Raw genomic sequence first — 20184 nt, forward strand, 5'->3', positions numbered from 1 at the left:
GAATGCACTCGAATCAACCTATATTAGTGTTATTTATAAATTAAAATTAATAATTTTATTAATATCCTATATTTAAAATGATAGTTGTACAGAGGGGAGTGGTAAACAAATCCATGGCCACCCCCAAAATGGCATACCAACACAAATATTAGCTTTATTAACCGTTTTATACACGTCTACGGAAAAAAGCAAGATTTAAGGAAATACACCTAAACACATTTGGTATATGGCCTCAGTCCAAACCAACCCCAACAGAATTGATCACAAACCTATTAATAGGATGCGCTTTTGTCTATAAAAACGGCAGTCTCAAATTTGAGTGTACTGTCGGTACTGAATCTGAGGGGTATGTTGCAGAGGACAGAAAATCATAAAATACCAACATGAGCTGGCATCTATGCAGCCAGGCGATATGGTGTAGTTGTGTAAATTCACAAATCAGCGTGAGATCACAATATCAGCACATTCAAATCACTCTGTGTTATGACCTAGACAGTAAAATAATCAACTAGCTTGATCACATATCCTGAGAAAGGGCTGGCACAAAGTGTGCTAATTAATAGCCCTGAGGCACGGTTCAATGACCGTATCAAGTTATAGACTCTATTAGCTAGGGTCAATTAACACATTGCAGTAATTATCCAGAAATATATAAAAACTCTCATGGGGACACTAAAAATATTCTCCTTGGATTTTGCTCATAATTGATGTGGCACATGTTTCAATGTCCTCCATTAATAGTAAGAACACTACAGCTCCTGCACGAGTCTCTGCAGGTAATTAACCCATTGTGGTTCTCACCCAAGAATACATAGTAGCAATTTAATGGGGACACATATGCTGCTGGTCACCCAACATATATTGCAGCAATCTCAGTAAATACAAGGAGTGACACTACACATCACAGCAAATAGTGGTTATCCAGTTGTAATGCAGTTTCAGATAAGTCATACCACACTCATCATATTCCATTGCCACCCAGTCATGACAGGGGAAAGAGAAGGGTGATATATGTGTCTTAGCAGTGTTGCTCCATTAACATCCTGAAGCGCATAGTAGCAGTTTCATTCAGACACATACACTGCTAGTCAAACAGTATACAGGCAGTCCTCGGTTATCCGACACAATGCGTTACTCAAAATGGCGTTGTAAAGCGAAACGTTGTAAAGCGAAACACGTTTTCCCATAGGAACACTGTTTAAATGAAAGGTTCCGTTCCTGAAGGCATTTTTAACACTAAAATACACCAAATATTTTATGCAGGCAATAAGATATGCAGCACACACATAAATTATATAGTGTATATACTGTATTATACATATAATATAACATAATAACTAATATATTATATAGTATAATATTATAGAGTATAATATTATATATATACGCTCTTACGACGCTTTGCAACGTTGTTTATGTGAATGTGTGTATATATACACACATACACAACGTTGCAAAGCGTCGTAAGAGCGTTGGATAAGCCATTTTGGCGTTGTAAAAATGAATATAGGTATGCATTGCATAGCGTTGGATAAGCCATTCGTTGTAAAGCGAAGCGTTGTAAAACGAGGACTGCCTGTATGTTACAATAGTATCAATGGATGCGAGGAGCAGCACTACACATGTTGCTAGAAACACAACGGATAGTGATTATGCAATGGAAACGGAGTTGCAGACTAATCATACCACACTCATCATACTCAATCATTACCGATTTATGACAAGATTGAGGTAAAATATAATACACTTATCTGCACAATGTTGCTCCGTTAGAGAACTTGTAACCCATAGGGAGAGGATAGGCAAAAACAGGTGACTATAGGCGTGACGTCACTACCCAGCACGGTTCACACGGGCATACAGTATGCTCGAGCTACTCTGCAGGGCATGTGATCAAGCTAGTTGATTATTTTACTGTCTAGGTCATAACACAGAGGGATTTGAATGTGCTGACACTGTGATCTCACGCTGATTTGTGAATTTACACAACTACACCATATCGTCGGGCTGCATAGATGCCAGCTCACATTGGTATTTTATGATTTTCTGTCCTCGGCAACAGACCCCTCAGATTCAGTACCGACAGTACACTCAAATTTGAGACTGCCGGTTTTATAGACAAAAGCGCATCCCATTAATAGGTTTGTGATCAATTCTGTTGGGATTGGTTTGGACTGAGGCCATATACCAAAGTGTTTAGGTGTATTTCCTTAAATCTTGCTTTTTTCCGTAGACGTGTATAAAACGGTTAATAAAGCTAATATTTGTGTTGGTATGCCATTTTGGGGGTGGCCATGGATTTGTTTACCACTCCCCTCTGTACAACTATCATTTTAAATATAGGATATTAATAAAATTATTAATTTTAATTTATAAATAACACTAATATAGGTTGATTCGAGTGCATTCAGGGGGGAACTTTTCTTTTTGTTTGCCTGCTTACCCCTTATCCCCTTTTGCACAGGATACAATCTCTGACTATTTCATATTAATTTATGTACTTTAGCTGATGCGGGAGCCTTCCCTATCCACCTTCCCCCCATCTTTATTTCATACATAGCAGGGTCAGGACTGGAGAGAGCAGCGTAGTCAGTGGAGGCGCCAGGGTCAGGATTGGAGACATCATGGTAAACGTAGTCCAAGCAGGGAGTCGGCAACAGGAGATCAAGCAGGTCTTCCTGCTTCAGCGAAATTGCTGCAGGTCGGGAACGGGGTTTGCGTGAGTGGCGTCTACGGCCCATGGCGCCGGTCTCAGGAAGGGGAAGGCTGACCGGAGTGGGCACACCACCAGGCAGCACTGGTAAAGCAATGCTTCAGCGCAGGAGTCCAGAACGAGCCTGTGCGGGGAGAGAGAGCTACAGGCCTCAGGACTCAGAGATAGACCTCTGCTATGGGAAGGGCAGCAGGTCTCAGGAAACAGGGAGCTGAAGTTACGCTGGAGATCCACCGCTTCAGCACGGGAACCAGGACACGGCCTCTGCAATGGAGGAAGAGCAGCAGGCCCCAGGAACCAGAGACAGGCCTCTGCTATGGGAAAGGCAGCAGACCTCAGGAAACAGGAAGCTGAAGTTACGCTGGAGATCCACCGCTTCAGCACAGGAACCAGGAACATGGGCTAGGAACAAAGGACATGAAACAGCAACAAGGTGGCCAAGACAGGTGGCTGTGGCAAACACAAAACATCCAAGAAGGATTATGCTCGGCAGAGAAGCATTGTGGGAAAGCTGTATTTAAAGGTCAGCGAACCTATAGCAAAAGGGGCATGTGAGAGCATTGCTCTAATGACTGAACCCAAGCTGGGGCTGCAGTAATAGCTTGCACAGCTGCAGAATATATCATGGGGAGTGTTCCAGGACTGCACAGGTCTGTAAGGCAAGGTAAATAGTAAACCGAGGTGTGGATTCCTTACACTTGTAAATTGACGGGTAATGTGGGTGGAGTATCCCACGGTTAATCATATTGGTCAGAACATGTAGTTATACTATCTGAGAGCTTTGAGTCACTGGTTGTGTTGATAGTCTGTTTCTTTTGGCTGTACTGTGGTCTGTCCCTGCGTCTAAACTGTGTATTGTGGGGGCCTGGTCTGGCATCTCGTGTACCTAGAACCTGTAACCATCTACTGCATGAATGTGAAGATCTTTGTAATCCTATTTCACAATTTTAGATATTTGTCTTTTTTGAAACATAGTCACTTCTCCTTGTGTAGCCCTAGGTATGTTTGGGCTATGATTCTTTCTCCTCCTGTGCAGTAATACCTGGTAAGGGCAGGTTTGCCAGGAGTAATCATGGGTTTTCCCCACATACTGCAGTTCAGTGAGTCAGAGACGGTAATACGCAGGCCTTGTGTCAATCAGAGGCACAGGGGTGGGTCTACTGGATCTGTACTGAATGAATGGCACTTCCTGAATTTAACAGTGCCTCTATTGTTGAGAGAGACTGGTCTACCCTATCTGGACTGTGCAGGGCTCTGCCAGTCTGAGGCTCCCCTCTGGGGAGAGGAGGGAGATCATTCTCCTTATTCTAATAGAGAATAAGGGAAGAGCTAAAACTGCTCTCAGTGCACGTTGGCTGGGAGTGTATGTTCAGGGCCATCCTACAGGTGTAAACCTGATGTTCTGCTAAACACATTGCTGTGAGATGGGCAGTCGGCCGTGCATTGGTCCAATAAAGTATTCCTGTGATTCAAACGACTTCTTGCCTGAGACAGGACTCTATCAGGAAGAAGCTGAGAGAGATTCTCCTTCAGAGGGTCTTCCCTACAGCCCTGGGGATCTGTTGGAGATGGAGGCGCTGTTGTAAGTACCACTTATGTTCACCTCAGAAGCCTGTCCTAATATCCCCCATACCATCGCAGGAGACTCAGGGCCCCCTGTTGCCAACAGGTTTGCACCACACTTTAGCCTGTAACCAGTGTAGCTTTTCCCCTAGTATACCCTACATGAGATTTGAAGGGGGGGGGGGGAAGCAGGGTTACGTTTGTAATTGATGGAAGTGGTAAAGTGCTAGAAAGTTTTGTTCCACACTGAAATCTCTGCAATCCAAATCCTGACCTGCTTGTTATATAGCCAACAACATAACCTCTAGGATGCATTTATTCAGTACCTGACGCCATTTCTGGCAAAAAAAAATCAGCATCCTGGTGACATATAAAAGGTTGGTTCTTAATTCTGGATGCCCTGGCAATAAGTCATTCCGATTTGGTATTGTGACAGGATCATACCATGCAAGTATAGATCAATTTATTTCTTTTTACATTTAGTTAATCCATTGGCAATGTCAACAGGTATGGGTTTATCAAAGTCACATTTTTTCTGTGTGGATAAAAATAATTTCACTTGTGTCCTCCTCAGAGAAACAGGTTTCCATGAATTCGGATGTTATACCAGCGTGAGCTGCAAAGTCCTCCATCATAGGTTAGAAAATGCTGGTTCAAAGCATTGTGATGCACTGTTCTGTATGTCTATGTACCTACTTATCAGCAACCTCTGATAAATCTGAGTTAAGGCTTTAACAGAGTTTACCGTTTTCCCTTACAAATTTACTGTACTATATTTTTGACACATTCCAATCAACACCTTTATTCCTAAACTGGAATATCACAAGTGAATGCACATTAAGTTGCCATTAGCTTAAGAGAAATACTTCAGAGCACCTTGTTTGACCACTGGTATTTTTCCTCTTCTGTGATTTTATGTTGATGATGTCACAATAGTCATTGAGTGATGGTGGGGGCATCTCATGCTGAATAGCAGAGAGGAGAATGCAGCCGAGACAAATGTTCTCTAGGACGGATAACCATGCCTGGTTTTGCTACTGAAATTTTACTGCTCCACGTGTTTTCTTGTCTGGTCTGCACATCAACGGACACTAGACCAGGACCTGTAACGGACGCTAGAGCAGTACATGTAACGGATGCTAGAGCAGTATCTGTAACGGACGCTAGAGCAGTATCTGTAACGGACGCTAGAGCAGTACATGTAACGGATGCTAGAGCAGTATCTGTAACGGACGCTAGAGCAGTATCTGTAACGGACGCTAGAGCAGTACATGTAACGGACGCTAGAGCAGTACATGTAACGGACGCTAGAGCAGTACCTGTAAAGGACGCTAGAGCAGTACCTGTAACGGACGCTAGAGCAGTACCTGTAAATGTCGCTTTCACTGAAGGTATTACTATAATAGAATACTGGTATTAACCATATGGATGTGAGATTGTTTTCCCTGTACCAGCTACATTTCCTTAGTATTACTTGAGCACAAACCTACACGTGATGTACAATTCATGATGCTTCTGAGACTCTGACAGTTCTGTACACTATCATTCCGTCTCAGAAGGATTCTAATGTTGGTCCATTAAAGTGTTCCAAAACCCGCAAAGATTCTAAGAAGCAATCCTTAAAGGGGCAGTCACTGTACGACCAAAGTTAATGATTGGAAGTGACATGTTTAATTGGTGCATGTTAGTGATTGATCCCTGATCAAAAAAAACCATCGCATTTAAACGTGTAATGTTTCTACTCTAAGCATATGCTTTGGAGTTTGTCTTTAACTAATCTCTTTTTTGATAATACTGTTCATAGTTCTTTACAGATATCAGATACGATTATAATTACAATATTATGAGATTTGTTTTTGTTGTAGAATCATCAGTAACTTCCCCCAAATTCAGCAGCGTCCAGCAAACCCCCTCAAATGTACGAGTTACTTTTTCTGAGGAACAACATTACTCTCTGAAGAAAAGTAAGTAAACATGACTTTTTACACAATGTACTTTTCTATGAGGAAAATAACATTATTGGCCATATTACCTAAGTGGTGCTTATTCACAATACACATTCCAGCGCTTTAAGACGCCTTACGTGCCAGAAGTGAGCGGCTGTTAGGTGTTCCCCAGCGCAGTACGTTTCTTATAGAGTAACACTGCAGATAAACATGGCTCTATATTCAATGTACACATCATTCATTAGTATATATCATTCAAGTATTATATTCTACAGCAATGTGCCTAATGTCATGGTGATAAAAAATCACAGTCATTCCTCTAAACATATAGAAAATCAGTTTAGAGTGTAAGCTCTGCGGGGCAGTGACTCCTTTTCCTAAATGTTACTTTTATGTCTGAAGCCTTTCTTCCGTTTATGTGTAATTTGTATTTGTTATTTATATGATTATGTACCATGTATTAATGCTGTGAAGCGCTATGTACATTAATGGTGCTATATAAATAATATATATATATACATACATACATACATAATATACAGTTGTGTGAAAAAGAAAGTACACCCTCTTTGAATTCTATGGTTTTACATATCAGGACATAATAATAATCATCTGTTCCTTAGCAGGTCTTAAAATTAGGTAAATACAACCTCAGATGACACATGACATATTACACCATGTCATGATATATTTAACAAAAATAAAGCCAAAATGGAGAAGCCATGTGTGAAAAACTAAGTACACCCTTACTGCTTCCATAGGAATTAAGATGCTAAGTAGCAGACAGGTGCTGCTAATCAAATGCCCTTGATTAATTGATCATCAGCAAGTGTGACCACCTCTATAAAAGCCAAAGTTTTAGTTTAGTTTGCTGGTCTGGAGCATTCAGGTGTGTTAACACAATGCCAAGGAGGAAAGACATCAGCAATGATCCTAGAGAAGCAATTGTTGCTGCCCATCAATCTGGGAAGGGTTATAAGGCCATTTTCAAACAATTTAAAGTCCATCATTCTACAGTGAGAAAGATTATTCAAAAGTGGAAAACATTCAAGACAGGTGAAAATCTTCCCAGGAGTGGATGTCCCATCAAATTCACCCCAATGTCAGACCGTGCAATGCTCAGAGAAATTGCAAAAAAATCAAGAGTTACATCTCAGACTCTACAGGCCTCAATTAGCATGTTAAATGTTAAAGTTCATGACAGTACAGTTAGAAAAACACGGCTTAGGTTTGCAAAGTTGCATCTGGACAAACCACAAGACTTCTGGAACAATGTCCTTTGGACAGATGAGACCAAAGTGGAGATGTTTGGCCATAATGCACAGCGCCACGTTTGGCGAAAACCAAACACAGCATATCAGCACAAACACCTCATACCAACTGTCAAGCACGTGGTGGAGGGGGTGATGATTTGTGCTTTTTTGCAGCCACAGGACCTGGGAACCTTGCAGTAATTGAGTCGACCATGAACTCCTCTGTATACCAAAGTATTCTAGAGTCAAATGTGAGGCCAGCTGTCTAACAGCTAAAGCTAGGCCGAAATTTGGTCATGCAACAGGACAATGATCCCAAGCACACCAGCAAATCTACAACATAATGGCTGAAAAATAAAAGAATCAAGGTGTTGCAATGATCCAGTCAAAGTCCAGACCTCAGCCCGATTGAAATGCTGTGGCTGGACCTTAAGAGAGCTGCGCATAAACAAATGCCCACAAACCTCAATGAACTGAAGCAACGTTGTAAAGACGAGTGGGACAAAATTCCTCCACAACGATGTGAGAGACTGATAAAGTCATACAGAAAACGATTACTTCAAGTTATTGCTGCTAAAGGTGGTTCTACAAGGTATTGAATCATAAGGTGTACTTAGTTTTCACACATGGCTTCTCCATTTTGGCTTTATTTTTGTTAAATAAATCATGACACGGTGTAATTTGTCATGTGTTGTTATTCATCTGAGGTTGTATTTACCTAATTTTAAGACCTGCTAAGGAACAGCTGATTGTTATTATGTCCTGATATGTAAAACCATGGAATTCAAAGGGGGTGTACTTTCTTTTTCACACCACTGTACACACTTTAACAAACTGGATTTTCCATCATAAGAACGTTGCAGAATGTGTCTCCTAATAACATTTTATCAAGCTTCTTTGTATACTTTTATAAACAGTAATCAAAGTGCAGATCTGCCACACTGTCTACTCCTTTGTTTTATTCCATAGAGTATAATTGTAAATTCTGCACAAGCAAGGCCGCGTCTGTAACGTGACGCGCGCCTTTACCTGCAGCGATCTATGGCCTGGGTAGACGCGACGAGGAGGGGTGTCGGGGGGCGTGGCCGTGACATCACTGAGCTGGTTTGCCTTCATTGGGCAAACCGCTCACGTGACCCAGACTTATACGTATACCCAATATATTTGTTTCCTCGCGTATCGCGAGCACCGGCTCTTCTGGTCCCGTGCGCAGCCGCGCGCTCTATGGACAGCCTCATAGAGGCACATCATTTTGACCATGCCGCAAGCGCAGTCGCGCTCACGATAACCATGGACACGGCCTAAGCATGACACGTTTCTGTGTTTCTAATTACAGAGGGGGGGAAGGAACAAGATCGGGAACGCAGTTCTATTAAAGGTAGTTAACAGTATATTTCAAGTTCTCAAGACCAACATAGGCCCTGTCTTCCTCATACTGTTATGTGATGTATCACATTCTGTGCCTCTGCTGTATCTGCCATTTCCACTTCTCTATAGTGTTACAGAAACATATTGGTCCCAATATGGTATAAGAGCTCTCAGGGTAACAATCTGTGTGACATGTAAGGGGCTTCTATTTGAAGCCGCCGCCAGCAGTAAATGGTGCAGTTTGGTAACACAAGTTGTTGTTGGTGTTGGTTAGTGTCCCGTGTAGTTATGTCACAGCGAGGGAACATCAGCTGTATGTCCTCACATTGAAGAGCTCGGTACTAAGTCTCTGAACTGCAAAACGGGGGCAGAAAATGTGGCACAGAAAGACCTGATCAGGGGAGAAGGGGAAAGATAGGAAAGACTCCCGCATCAGCTTGCATAGATATATAGTAGTGTGTAGGGTAGTATGGAGTGGCAAAAAGGTGCAAATGGGGATAAGGGTAACAATACCAAAACAAACAAAAAGATGCCCCAATGACTGCACTCGTGTTGCCAATGTTGAAATGATTAAATTCAAATAATTTTAATTTAAAAAAACATAATAAAAAGGCACAGAAATAAATGGAGTTTTTTTTTCTTCTATTAATCTAATTCGTTATTTGTGCGATAAACGTATTAATGTGTAAAATTAATTGCGTTTCCAACGGCTGAATAAAGAACCCAGAACTTACAGTTCTACACAATGATTTTTAAGCATAAGATCATTTAAGTTTCACAATTTAAAAATGGCAAAGCTCACATAGAATATTAAACACAGTTATTTCATCATATTTACAGAATCTTTGTTTTAAGTTTTCTGATATTAACTATTTAGAGATGACTACAAAAAAGGCTAATATTGCCACCATTTGGTATATATGGGGGATATTCGCTGTTGAGCTAGATAGACTATTGCTGAAGCTTGAGCAATAAAATTCACTAATATAGAAATAAATCAAATAAAATGTTTCACAAGTTGAATATTTATATTTTTGGTTTCTAAATGTAAGCGACAAGTTTAAAGAAGTAATATCATTCAAGCAATTTAACAAAATCTGTAAAATACTGTCATAAATGTATAAATACTTTGCTGGCAGTCATGGTCAAATCTCTTGAATTGTAATTATTTGCCCACTCTTACCCATCCGCCGAACGTAAAGAGGTACAGGCATACCCCGTATTAATGTACGCAATGGGACCGGAGCATGTATGTAAAGCGAAAATGTACTTAAAGTGAAGCACTACCTTTTTTCCACTTATCGATGCATGTACTGTACGGCAATCATCATATACGTGCATAACTGATGTAAATAACGCATTTGTAACAGGCTCTATAGTCTCCCCGCTTGCGCACAGCTTCAGTACAGGTAGGGAGCCGGTATTGCTGTTCAGGACTTGCTGACAGGCGCATGCGCGTGCTGCCGTTTGCCTATTGGGCGATATGTACTTACTCGCGAGTGTACTTAAAGTGAGTGTCCTTAAACCAGGGTATGCCTGTTCTCGCAATTTAAATGTTAAATAATAACATGGGCAGCACTTGTTTATTTTGTATTTCAGACAGTTACTTGGAATCGATGTTCCTGAAAAAAGTAATAAATCTTCTGGATAACATATCAGGTACAGATGGTTTGTAGAGCGATAGTTTATGAAGAACATGTCCCTGGTGTTTTGGTTTTAACATTTTGTCGTGTTTTGATTTTCAAAGACCTCAGCTGGTTTTGGCTTTGTAAAGAAATTATGGCAAGAACTAAAAAATAAACAAAATGTTATAAATTGGGCAAAATCTTGCTCGGATTGGAAACATTGCTCCGAATTTCTTCTTGCGCTTCCAAACGAACTTCACAGCTCGCCAAGTTTGCATTTTGAACTAGTGAACCTCCCTATCTATACAATGTATGTGCCCGGAAATGTATAGAGTTGCACGAGATGGGAATATCACACTATTAATCAGACTAGGTACTTCTACTCCAGAGGGACTGGGCAAAACTCATCATTAGTGTGAAGGACACTGCTGTTAGCACCGGCCAAAGCCACGAGGAACTTTGAGCAAGTTTTATTCAATGTTCTCCAGTAACTCACACAGCCATATCATCTCCGGAACAGCCTCACATATACTGTATGGCTAATCCGTGCAGCTGTGCCTTCATTTATGTGATTGTGAAATATTGTCATGCAAATATAGAGAAAACACTCTTCTTCCTTAAAAAAAAAATAGTTAATTCTCGTTTATAATATCACAAAAATGTATTAACAAAAAATGTTGTTACACTCATTGAAACTTTTGCTTTTCCTTTGCAGCTGAAACAACTATATTGCCAGATGCAGATAATATTGGACAAGGAAAACGTAACGCAACATCGAACAACACAGCGGCCTCCGAGAAAAGTTGTGGTGTGTAGATAAAGTTTGTATATTGTATAAGCATTTAATGGAGAACATCGCCTGTCAGTAATGGGCAGTGAAGCAGTGTGTGCAGAACATTGGGTTTAGACAACAAGCCAGGGAAAGTTACATTTGTTCATTCACATCTTTGTCAAATCTTTTCCGGTAACAAGTGAGAGAGAGCGAGAGAGAGAGAGCGAGAGAGAGCGAGAAAGAGCAAATAAAAAGATCGCTTGTGAGCACAATCACATGTCTAAGGCTGCGCTTATACAGCCAGCGACGCGACCGATGACATCACCCGTCACCACCCGTCGCCATTTCAAAAGTTGTAATTCATATTTTGGAGACATCGCTGGCTACAAGGCCAGTGAGGTCAGCAAGGGGGAAGGCAGAGGGACAGAGAAGCTCTATGATTGGCTTATAGCCAGTCACATGTGGAGACCGTCTCTCGAAAAATCAAATTCTACTGACTACCAGATTTTTGAAACATACAGAACACCTACAAGCTCATATTGAACCCCCAAAATACCCACAACATATATATATAAGCATATAAGTTTCACATAGGAGTGCTACTGAGCATGGCAATATATATATATATTTAAAACCAGAGACATAACAAAAAACACAGACAAAGCTCAGTGCACATCCAGAAAAAGTTATATACGGTACAGTGACTAAATATACATGTATAAATAACTAATAAATAAAATGGTCTTTTAGTTTAACATTTTGGCCAAATTGTTGTAAGCCCTTGAGCCAATTGCACGGCAGACCACGTTTCAAGGGTCCCTAACACTAATATAGATTCTTAATAACCTGTGCATTGCCAGGAAGAATGATTTATAGTAAATCTGTCAACATTAGTTGCAAAAGTTCTAAGTCTGATTGAAGCTTTTATTAACCTGTACATTACCAGGAAAAGCACTCTGTAATAGATTTGTCACAACCATACTGCAAGCAAGCAAGTTCCCCTGAGAGTGAGAGATGCCATGGAGTGAGCTTTTAACCATTTAAATGTGGGAGTGAGTGAGCTTCAATTAGGTAGGAGGTTGCCACCCTCCAATCAGCTAAGACTAGCTGAACAAGAATGATAAAACATACAGAACACCTACAAGCTCATTCTTCCTGGCAGTGCACAGGTTATTAAGAATCTATATTAGTGTTAGGGACCCTTGAAATGTGGTCTGCCGTGCAGTTGGCTCAAGGGCTTGCAACAATTTGGCCAAAATGTTAAACTAAAAGACCATTTTATTTATTTGTTATTTATACATGTATATTTAGGCACTGTACCGTATATAAGTTTTTCTGGAGGTGCACTGAGCTTTGTCTGTGTTTTATGTTATGTCTCTGGTTTTAACTACCAGATTTTTGGTAGCGCTGTTGCTCTGTCGCGCCATCGCTGTCGCGTCCACTATATGCGCCGGCGATGGCGACAATGCATTTGTTTTGATGCGACATCGCTCTTGCCGGCACTATAAGTGCAGCCTTAGACAGATCTACAACCCAGCCTTTCACCATTATCACCTAGCATACAGTGCTTTCACTGCGACAAGGGATTCTGGGAAAAGACATGCAAATAAGCACACCGTGTCACTTTTTGCCTTAAATCCATTCTTACATGGAACCCTTATAAGCTAATGCTCGCTGTTCACACAGCTTTTAAGCACAGCATAGCATTAGATGCAAAGCCAGTGATACCACTCACAGACAGCTGTTTCAACCTTTTGGGTCTCATCATTGGGAGGTTGGTTGTACTGGCTTTGCAATTTTCAAGGCTGGGTAGGTTTACCATACTTCATATAAGTTATGGTGGGTGAAAAAGGCGACAATAAACCTCCACTGTGTAGCATATAGCTCATTTACATGTAATTTCCCAGAATCCCTTGCTGCAGTGGGAGCATTGTATGCTAGGTGATAATGGTGAAAGGCAGGGTGCAGACCTGTCTAAGACATGTGAATGTGCTCACAAGTGATCTTTTGCATAAACGCATACACGCATACACACATACACACATACACGCATGCACGCATACACGCATACACGCAGACACAATGTGGGGTCAGAGAATAAACACAAAATATGAGTCTAGAATGGAAATGTATGTTTTCTTTAAACAGATTTTGATATTTTAGGTAGCACGACCTGTAAGACCTCACATCAGGAGACAGGAAAGAGGAGCAGATGTAAGTGTCGTCTTTTAACATTAATATTTTATAATTATCTCTGGGTTTTTTAGGACATTTTCTGAGGAAACAGCATGTAACGAATGTGGGAAATGTTCCTGCTCATACATTTTAGCAGAGAATGGGGGGGCTGTATTACAACAAAAATATCATGTAACTCGTCCCTACTGTACCGACCCCTAACGACAATTGCAAACCCGCCATGTTGGCAACTTTATATTGTGACACACATAGAAGCTATATCAATGTTTTTCAAGCTTTTTGGGGATAATGAACCCTATAATTATATTGTGAAATTCTGCAAAACCCCAACCCTCTCTAATAGTGCGTCTGAGATCAGATGCATAGTAAGGAATCCCAACCCTCTCTAATAGTGCGTCTGAGATCAGATGCATTGTAATGAACCCCAACCCTCTCTAATAGTGCGTCTGAGATCAGATGCATTGTAAGGAACCCCACCCTCTCTAATAGTGCGTCTGAGATCAGATGCATAGTAAGGAATCCCAACCTTCTCTAATAGTGCGTCTGAGATCAGATGCATTGTAATGAACCCCAACCCTCTCTAATAGCGCGTCTGAGATCAGATGCATTGTAAGGAACCCCAACCCTCTCTAATAGCGTGTCTGAGATCAGATGCATTGTAAGGAATCCCAACCCTCTCTAATAGCGTGTCTGAGATCAGATGCATTGTAAGGAACCCCAACCCTCTCTAAAAGCGTGTCTGAGATCAGATGCATTGTAAGGAACCCCAACGCTCTCTACTGTAATAGCGCAGATCAGATCATTGCAAATTCTTCTGTATTTGGTACAATTTACAAATGATCTGAAGATTGCAGGGAACCCTTTAGGGATGCCCGGGAACCCAAGGATTCCTAGGAACCCCTGTTGAAAAACACTGCGCTAGATGAAAATGATGTAATTTGTGCCAGTTTTTCAGTGACACACGATCCTCTTGAAACTCTTCTTACAAAGAAGTATCGCTAAAAAGTAGTTCCAGCTGCAGCACATCTGTACTTGGCCAGTACCAGCGCAGCAACATGAACTGTGCCTGGCATTCATGCTGAGATACATGTTTACAATGCAAATCTACGCACCACTTTAATGACAAAGCTGCTGTTTGTTTACTTGTGTAACCCTGTTTCCCCCCCCCCCCCCCCGGTCTCTAAGGGAGTGTGAGGGATGCATGGGGGCTGGTTACAGGTGTGGTGGTGCGTACCTGTGAGGAACAGGAGGGCCTGAGCTTCCTGCGATGTTGTGGGGAAGCCAGGACCGGGCTTCTGGGGTGGTAGCCTCCATATTATCTCAGTGGTGCAGCGTCTCCATCTTCTATACTCCCAGGGTAATGGGATAGGACCGGTATAGAAGAACCCCTCGGGTCCCAGGGTTATACTCTCCAAATCACACACAGTCTTTACGGGTGCAGAACAGTCTCTTTATTTGACAGTGCAGCGATATCCCAACGATAAGGCTTCCAGCAGCCACAAAACAATCGCCAGGGCCAAGTACAACCTGCTCAACTCCCCACGACCTCCTCCTCTCCTTCCCTCCAAGTCACTCGGACGACAGGATTGTCTGAGCTAGGGCGGCAATACCCCGTGGCCCACCCCTGAGGTTAGCCTCGGGGTGGGTCTTGAATTCTATTCCCATCACCCCTGGCAGCGGGGTGAGGGCATTGGTCCACCAGTCTATGATTCTATCAGCTCTACTTACAGACGCTGATCGGTTTGGTTCCTCTCGCTCTCAACCGGCATACTGCGCCGGGGAGCCCATAGCCTCCCGATACTCCTCGGACCGTTTCGCAGGATTCGTGGCTTACGGCCTATTACTCAGCAGCTTTAGACTCTTGGTCTCTCTGCTCACTCGAACTCTTCATTAAAGAACCATCAATCAGAGAGGAACACGGCACACAGCAAGGATGAAGAACACAACCACCCACTCACCGGAGTGGGCTGCTAAATATAGAGCTAGCCCCTCCCCTCCTGGTGTCAGCAGAACCTCCCTCTTGCTCACGCCTGAAACAGAGTCCAGTCCGGCATCTACCATTCAGGTTAGGGCTATGACGGGGGAAACCCCATAATGATTACTTGCACCTGATCTTAACAGGACTTACCACAGTAGAAGGAAGATAGGTATAGCCTGAGCTGTTTACAGGGGGCTACACTCTCCCTATGGTGGAATCCAATGGTCCCCACTTGGACCTATCTTTTAGCAGTACCATCCTGCGGCGAACCACCTAGGAAACAGCACACATAACCATATAATACATGCATAATGAGGTAGAAATTGTACATACAATCCAGGTACTCCCAACATGGAGAACCCTACAGATAGTGCCTTGGATCAGGCTTCCTTACCCGTTGGCCATTGTGGTCAGTGACAGTCACTGCGAACGACTGAACCGCCCCATGCTCAGGCCTGTAGGTGACACCATGCATATAAATACACCTCCCGATGCTCCATATACGCACTAGCTCACTAATCTTATCTTCATTGTGATACCCCGCCCGACTGTACTTGGTCCGCAGGTACTCCTGAACTGCCTCCCTAAGCCAACTGTCTCGGTTATCCTCAACCTCTCTCATGATGGGCTCCGGCACATAGGGATATTCATAACCGTGTGACTGCCGGTATCTAGCGACTATGGCCCGGTCAGCTCGACTTAGCTTGGTAAGCGTACGCTGCCCTGCTTGGCAGTACCCAAAACAGTGGTTCCTCGGGGGCTATTTCGTCATACAATATACTAGGACCTTGAGGTACAATACGTTTCTGTTCTATCTCCCTCAACCGGTGATCCAACTCATCCCCTATCTCCTGCGGAGTGAAAGAACCAGCCGCCCACCAGTGGTCTACTACGTTGTTCTTAATCAATAAGAATCGCGTACAATCCATCCCTTCGTGGTAACTGGTGAACAAAGGCGCCCACCATTTATCGCGGTGCTCGTACTTAGCGACCTGACTAGCGCGCTCGGCATCAGAATCTACCTGTGATGATACCCCGGACGTACCCGCATCAGTAGATCGCGAGCAGTCTCTCCGTCCCTTGGCATTATAATACCTTGTGGGGTTCATCTTGGACAACACTGGACTAGGAGACCCAGCCTCTGCTGGAGTAGGTGACCCACGGGCTTTCCTGCTAGCTGTAGGACAAAATGGTACAGGGTTAGGCACAGGTATTACGCTTGAATACGGTATCTCTCCTTCAGAGCCCTCCTCACTCAACTCACAATCCTGCAAGTCCTTGGAGTTTTTGGGGTTTTTACATAATTTATCCCTGGTAGGTCCCGGTGGCACCACTCGTGACGGGGCAGGGGTAGTGGCCGGGGCAGGGGGGGCTAAGGGCCGGGGTAGGGGAAACGTCCAGAGCATTGTCCAGCAAACGGGTAACACCCCGCCCAATGAACTTTTTCTTAGCGGCACTCCCCCTCAGGCTTTGGGTCTCTCGGGAGGGGCCTCGACTCTGTAGGATAGCCCTGGCCATGGCAAAGGCTCTCTGTTGCGAGGAGGACATTCCCCCAGGACTGGTCTTTCGTTCAGTGGAACCGTAGCTGATGTTATCCAAATCGCCTGCAGAGTTCCCATCCGCCCCGGGGTCATGCACCGGCCGTGCGTCGAGGACCGGCGGGGGCGGCGGTGACACCTCCGGTACACGATCGAATAAGTAGGCCTCAAACCTCTCTTTCTCGTTCACCGTGAGTGCGGTTGGTGCCTGGCGGGAGTAAGGGGGTGGTGGGGTCTCCTTACCACTCCGCTGCTTTTTGACGACATCGGGTTCCGCTAGGATCGTCTCGGTCTCCGTTGCACTGGGAGTCACCACGGCGGTGGGACTCGTACGGGCCTCCGGCCGCACCAGTGTTCGCCGTCGGATGGTCCTCGGACTCGTCTGTTCTCTTTTGATGCCTTTGTGGTGGTTCGCCGATAGGCGCATCGCCACCGAAGTTACACCCATCTCTTCCTCCTCCGAAGATATTACGATCGGTTCCTAGGCTGGGGAGTCACCTGGCTCTTCAGTGATACAACCAGTGGATGTAGGTACAAAATGTCCTCGTTTGGGTACCTCCACCGTGGTCGCGCTTGTCGGGGTGGCCAGCTTGCTTAGTTCAATAACAAGCTGAGCCTTAGTTCCTCCCGATATGGTATAACGGGGACCCAGGGCAGTCTTTTCTTTGTCATCCGCCAACTCCGTCAAAGTTCCTGGAGAGGCACCCCGTGGCGTTCCGAACAAATCCCGCGGCTCGGTTGGCCACAAGTAAATCGTGCCACATTTGGCACATCGGGCCTTGGTACTCGGTACTGCGCCGGGCAGTCTGCAGTGCACACACAAGCACCGAACATATTCCTGCTCCGCTACGGCCACGACCAGTAGGCCTCCAGTTACTTGGTGAATAGAGGTGTTTATTTCTGACATAGTTCGTTCAGAGGGAAGACAACACAAGTTTCTAGCTCCTTGCTCCTCGAGTGCCAGACACAAGTCACGCTCCTCGCTCAGGTCTCCGGTCCCTCCCTTCGCGGGGGAGATGATTGGCTCTGGGTGGACCCCCTCCCTCTGGTGGAATCCAGAGGCGGGGTCTTTTCCTTGTCAGCGTGACGCGGCCGTTCGGCTTTCGCGCCACTCAGCTCCTCCTGCAAGGAATCTGGGTTTGGCGCCAGACTCCTGCACATTTCCCGCCACAACTGTCTCACAGTCCTTTTGCAAATCTCACGTGCTTGCTCCAGGATCGGCGGGAACCGCCATTTTAGCTCGCCTCTCCGAGGAGCACATGTAGGGATGGCCGCCATCTTGGATACTCCCTCCAAATGTATCTTTGCCCTACTCTCCATGTCTAACTGGTATCTCGTACCTAGACCATGTTTTCCCTTCAAATGTGAACTCTGCATCTTCATACTGTCTGTGGCCTACTAAAATGAGGTGGCTGGTACCCCAGGCTCAACGGAACTTCTCTCCTCCTCTCCTATGCAATGTACTCCCCATATCTACTTGCAAGTGCTCGGTGGTGTGGGTGATAGTTAAGATACCTCTCCTAGGTACGGGCGTCTCCTGCTGTTGGCTGCTATAGCGGACCCTGGGCTATGGTCCCTGGTCTGGTTACCAGGCTGACCCCCCCAGTGACTCACGCTACCCGCCTCAAGGGACTTGGTCAGCTCTAACTATCCACCCCCTCCGTAACGCGGCCCTGGGCCATGGTCCCCGGATTGGTTACCGCTATGACCCCCCCAGTTGCCTCACGTTACCTGCTTAAATCACTTGCCGGGAGAGTGCATCTTAGTCTGTCTGGTTCCGCCTCGCTATAAGCCGGTCCTGGTCTGATAGATATCGCTCTCAGCAGTGCCTCCAAATGTAACCCTGTTCCCCCCCCCCCCCGGTCTCTAAGGGAGTGTGAGGGATGCATGGGGGCTGGTTACAGGTGTGGTGGTGCGTACCTGTGAGGAACAGGAGGGCCTGAGCTTCCTGCGATGTTGTGGAGAAGCCAGGATCGGGCTTCTGGGGTGGAAGCCTCCATATTATCTCAGTGGTGCAGCGTCTCCATCTTCTATACTCCCAGGGTAATGGGATAGGACCGGTATAGAAGAACCCCTCGGGTCCCAGGGTTTTACTCTCCAAATCGCACACAGTCTTTACGGATGCAGAACAGTCTCTTTATTTGACAGTGCAGCGATATCCCAACGATAAGGCTTCCAGCAGCCACAAAACAATCGCCAGGGCCAAGTACAACCTGCTCAACTTCCCACGACCTCCTCCTCTCCTTCCCTCCAAGTCACTCGGACGACAGGATTGTCTGAGCTAGGGCGGCAATACCCCGTGGCCCACCCCCGAGGTTAGCCTCGGGGTGGGTCTTGAATTCTATTCCCATCACCCCTGGCAGCGGGGTGAGGGCATTGGTCCACCAGTCTATGATTCTATCAGCTCTACTTACAGACGCTGATCGGTTTGGTTCCTCTCGCTCTCAACCGGCACGCTGCGCCGGGGAGCCCGTAGCCTCCCGATACTCCTCGGACCGTTCCGCAGGATTCGTGGCTTACGGCCTATTACTCAGCAGCTTTAGACTCTTGGTCTCTCTGCTCACTCGAACTTTTCATTAAAGAACCATCAATCAGAAAGGAACATCACACACAGCAAGCACGAAGAACCACCACCACTCGCCGGAGTTGGCTGCTAAATATAGAGCTAGCCCCTCCCCTCCTGGTGTCAGCAGAACCTCCCTCTTGCTCACGCCTGCAACAGAGTCCAGGCCGGCATCTACCATTCAGGTTAGGGCTATGACGGGGGAAAACCCATAATGATTACTGGCGCCTGATCTTAACAGGACTTACCACAGTAGAAGGAAGATAGGTATAGCCTGAGCTGTTTACAGGGGGCTACACTTGCATTCTGTTTGCATTCACGAGACATACAAATTATACATGATCATTTTATTCTCTTGTTTACATACAAACTATACATGCTCATAGATACATGTGTAGCCACGTCTCTCTGGACTACTATTCCTTGTCTTAAGTTCCACTGTAAGTCCCCATAGGTTGTGGGCAGCGTGGGAATGATTCCTAAAAAGGAATTCATTCTAATGTTCAGTGTGTGATGTTACATTGTTCAGCAGGTATGAACAATAAAGTTATAGTGGCCTCTCACTAAAATGAGGGGGGCCGATGACAGGAATAGGCCGGCTTACTAGCCACTCCCAGGGAAGGGAGGGGGTGCAGTGTCCACATTGAAGGAGAAGAGTGAGGAGCAGAG

At 44.7% G+C, this 20184-nt stretch overlaps 1 protein-coding gene across 1 annotated transcript in view; it reads left to right on the plus strand.

Annotated features, from left to right (window-relative positions):
- Positions 1 to 10437: 10437 nt before the first annotated feature.
- LOC142490866 (uncharacterized) overlaps positions 10438 to 20184 on the plus strand; it is a 165535-nt gene continuing 155788 nt past the window's right edge. Inside the window, exons 1-3 of the mRNA XM_075593284.1 lie at positions 10438 to 10502; positions 11184 to 11276; positions 13404 to 13454. Coding sequence (XP_075449399.1) covers positions 10460 to 10502; positions 11184 to 11276; positions 13404 to 13454 — 187 coding nt within the window. The 5' untranslated portion in view covers positions 10438 to 10459. The remainder of the gene's footprint in view (positions 10503 to 11183; positions 11277 to 13403; positions 13455 to 20184) is intronic.

The sequence above is a fragment of the Ascaphus truei genome, chromosome 3 (assembly GCF_040206685.1).
Source record: "Ascaphus truei isolate aAscTru1 chromosome 3, aAscTru1.hap1, whole genome shotgun sequence".
In the NCBI taxonomy this organism is placed as follows: domain Eukaryota; kingdom Metazoa; phylum Chordata; class Amphibia; order Anura; family Ascaphidae; genus Ascaphus; species Ascaphus truei.